The sequence below is a fragment of the Nicotiana sylvestris genome, chromosome 9, assembly GCF_000393655.2.
Source record: "Nicotiana sylvestris chromosome 9, ASM39365v2, whole genome shotgun sequence".
Classification (NCBI taxonomy): domain Eukaryota; kingdom Viridiplantae; phylum Streptophyta; class Magnoliopsida; order Solanales; family Solanaceae; genus Nicotiana; species Nicotiana sylvestris.
The window spans coordinates 157,307,826-157,310,035 of record NC_091065.1 but is presented as its reverse complement, the minus strand read 5'-3'; the positions used below and the strand labels follow the sequence as shown (position 1 = coordinate 157,310,035).

Here is a 2,210-nt window from a genome sequence, read left to right as displayed (position 1 = left end):
TTTTGCATGTAAAATCTTGTGAAATACATTACCAAGAAAATCAGGAAGAAGAACAAAACATTATAGTAGCTTCAGAAAGATTTCAATATATCAGAGATGCATTTTTATACTAATACACTTTACAACGATAAAAGAATGAGCAGTTAAGCTCACAAACGTCAACTGATTAAACTAGTCTTCATTATAGATTAAAACATACGACATCAAGAGATGTAGACAGTACATAAGGATGTGCAGTTAAGCTCACAAAAAATTAGAAGTGTCTAGCAGCTATACAATTTATACTAGGCTAATTCAAAAGAGCTAATGAAGTCGAAAAAGTTTTATATAGCTAACAGGCTGTATTTTATACCAATAAGCACTATACAGTGAAGTAGCACATTGCCAATGCTCTCAACTTCTATTTGAAACGGATAATTGTTTTTTGTGAAAATTGATCAATTGTTAGATCTTGCATTCCACATTGATTGAGCTAACTCATCCCTCCAAGTGGTCCACTCCGGGGACGATTCAACAACATCAATATTTTCGTGTTGATACTCTTTTTGTTCTTCCATATTAATGTCTAAGGGATCCACTTCCATCTCCCTATGGATAAAGTTGTGAATCAAGCAACAAGCACTAATGATCATGTTATAAACCTTAACTAAGTACCACGAAGAGCTTCTAGGAATTCCCCAACGTCCTTTTAGCAGACCAAATGTCCATTCAATAACATTACGAGCCCTAGCATGTCTCATATTGAAAAGCTCTTCTTTACATCGAGGCAATGGATTGTCACCTTGCCAGTCCTTTAACCAATATCTATATCCTCGATAAGGTGAAAGAAAACCTTTTCCATTCGTATATCCTCCATCGCACAAATAATAATTACCTATAATATAGAAATACAATTTAGTTACTTTCATATCTAATTCGTTTTGTGAATTAACTTGAAAGCATAGACATGGCATACCCTCGTGGGTTTTTAAACCATTCCTTCTTGTTACAGCATCTCGTAATACACAACCGTCGGCATCTGAACCTTTCCAACCAGGTAACACATAAGTAAAATTGAGGTTTCTATCACAAACTCCCAATACATTAGTTGCTATCTCTCCCTTCCTTGTCATGTATCTTGGTTTGTACTGGGATGGAACTCTAATTTGTATATAAGTGCCATCTAGTGCACATAAACAACCCTATAAGATGAATTATAGTGTTATCTCAAAATATAAAAAATCATTGTAAAACTGTAAAAATTGCATTTAGTTAGTTTTATACATAAATTAGTAGATGCCAAACTGAATTTTCACCTACCTTAAACCATTTCCATCGATCTTCAATCTCATCCTCAAGCAGTAGTTTAGGATCAACGAGTAATAATGGAGTTAGTTTGAGAATAGCACTCAAACATTCATTGAAAGCCTGACTTATGCTCCATCCCGATCTAATATAATCAACCTTGATAGATCTATTCTTCTAATGATGAGTCAACATATTTAAAAATATTGCTAACTTTTTGCTAATTGACATACTTTTACTCTCGGTCAAACCTCCAATATCCTTAGTTAAGAGAACTAAAGTGTGAAAGACATTTCTATCCATTCTTAATTTATCGATACATACACTATCATTGTCATTTATGATAGAATGTAAGTGAGAAATAATTTTCGGTACTCCAACACTCATACAGTATCTAATCTCCCGCCTGTTTTGACATCATCTTCTTAGAGAATGACCATAACTAGCCATGAAAAGGCAAATAAGGACAACAAGAAATTGCTGGCACATTATCTCCTCAAGGATAATATATTCAGTACTTGATAGTGGTTGAAGATCCATAATAACACCTAATTTTTCCATGAACAATGAAAAGAATGAATACACATAAATTTAATACTATGCTATTTGGTAAAGAAAGAACTGTACCGAACTTGTAAAATTGGGGTAGAAAGAGAAAATAATGAGTAAAGAACAAATCATTTCAAAAGGAAGCAACAGGAATAAAATTACCAGAAAATAAGAACCAATTTTACAAAATACCTCAAATATTAGTTCTTGAATATAGAAACACACCCCAAATAAACAAAGAAATCAGTAGTTAGTGTCTTTACTCCATGAGTCGTTCAAAAGGAGGGGGGAGGGGGGGGGAGAACAAAATTACTAAAAATCCTTTTACCTGTACGCGTCACTTTGATCTCTGAAGAGGAAAATGAAGAAGAAGAGGA

At 33.7% G+C, this 2,210-nt stretch overlaps 1 protein-coding gene across 1 annotated transcript; it reads right to left on the bottom strand.

Annotated features, from left to right (window-relative positions):
* Window positions 1–437: 437 nt before the first annotated feature.
* LOC104223898 (protein ALP1-like) lies at window positions 438–1,587 on the bottom strand. The gene is made up of 4 exons (XM_070158157.1): window positions 1,576–1,587; window positions 1,300–1,461; window positions 956–1,181; window positions 438–874 (listed from the first exon to the last, which is right to left on the bottom strand). Exons 1-4 carry the CDS (start codon window positions 1,585–1,587, stop codon window positions 438–440), a joined length of 837 nt encoding a protein of 278 aa, XP_070014258.1.
* Window positions 1,588–2,210: the final 623 nt, after the last annotated feature.

Excerpts from the sequence above, each read along its gene's own strand:
- LOC104223898 (XM_070158157.1), bottom strand. Across the intron at positions 1,182-1,299 it reads ATCGATGGAAATGGTTTAAG|GGTTGTTTATGTGCACTAGA; the intron begins GTAGGTGAAAAT and ends TTCATCTTATAG. Across the intron at positions 875-955 it reads TGGTTTAAAAACCCACGAGG|GTAATTATTATTTGTGCGAT; the intron begins GTATGCCATGTC and ends TCTATATTATAG.